The sequence below is a fragment of the Austrofundulus limnaeus genome, unplaced genomic scaffold (genome assembly GCF_001266775.1).
Source record: "Austrofundulus limnaeus strain Quisiro unplaced genomic scaffold, Austrofundulus_limnaeus-1.0 Scaffold2655, whole genome shotgun sequence".
Lineage (NCBI taxonomy): Eukaryota > Metazoa > Chordata > Actinopteri > Cyprinodontiformes > Rivulidae > Austrofundulus > Austrofundulus limnaeus.
Genome location: NW_013955057.1, coordinates 3,837 through 4,713, shown reverse-complemented (window position 1 = coordinate 4,713; position 877 = coordinate 3,837). Strand labels below are relative to the sequence as shown.

Below are 877 nucleotides of genomic sequence, written 5' to 3'. Positions count from 1 at the left end.
AAAAAGACTTTTTTGCTGATATAAGGTTTTAAAACTTGGTTAGATGGACAGTTTTTACAGTTTTTTGCTGATATAAGGTTTTAAAACTTGGTTAGGTGGACAGTTTTTGCTGTGAGCTCCAGCTCGATGTGGTACTAGCTGAGATCCATGTACAACAAATATTCCAAGTATTAAATGCGAGATCAGTTTTCTTTATTGTTGAACAGTTAATTCATATCTTTTCCACACATTTCCAGTGTTCATCTGCAGTTTCTTACTTCTGGCTCCTCTCTTTGGTTACCTCGGGGACCGCTACAACCGTAAATACATCATGGTCGGGGGTCTGAGTGTGTGGCTTCTGACTGCAGCTGGCAGCTCGTTTGTCAGCRAGTCGGTAAGTGAGGAACACACGGGCTGAAATGACTTCACAGCCTGAGAAACAAGAACAGGCTCAGAGGCTGAGGCTGGCACTTCCTGTTCGCTTTTCCTGTTTTCCTTCCTCTGACAACCAGCTTCATCAGAAATACATCTTTTTTCTTACAGGTGCATCTCAAACAATAGTTTAAAAGTTCTGTTTTGTTTTTATCTGTTCAGAATTACAAATAATAAAACAGAAGATCTTACAGTGTCTTATAAAATAACATTGCATAGCTAATTTTTGATACTTTGACAGTGTGGACATACAGTTCATATTTCTTTTTTTACTTTATAAAATAATTTTTGGGAGGTGGGGTTTTGGTCAATAGACCCCTGTGGTGTGGTCTAAGCTTTCTTTATTTTTTATTTATATATATATATATTTACATTACTTTAAGGTTTACTGTATATTTGAAGTAGTATTAAACCAATAGTTTTACACTTGATACTTCTACTTCCTAAAAAGTATTTAAACCCAATT

At 35.8% G+C, this 877-nt stretch overlaps 1 protein-coding gene across 1 annotated transcript in view; it reads left to right on the top strand.

Moving 5' to 3' along the window:
• Window positions 1-367, top strand: part of LOC106511299 (protein spinster homolog 3) — a gene marked incomplete at its 3' end in the record, with an annotated part of 10,300 nt that extends 9,933 nt beyond the window's left edge. The window contains 1 exon segment of the mRNA XM_014000049.1: window positions 237-367. Within this exon segment, the coding sequence (XP_013855503.1) occupies window positions 237-367 (131 nt within the window).
• Between the last annotated feature and the right edge of the window lie 510 nt (window positions 368-877).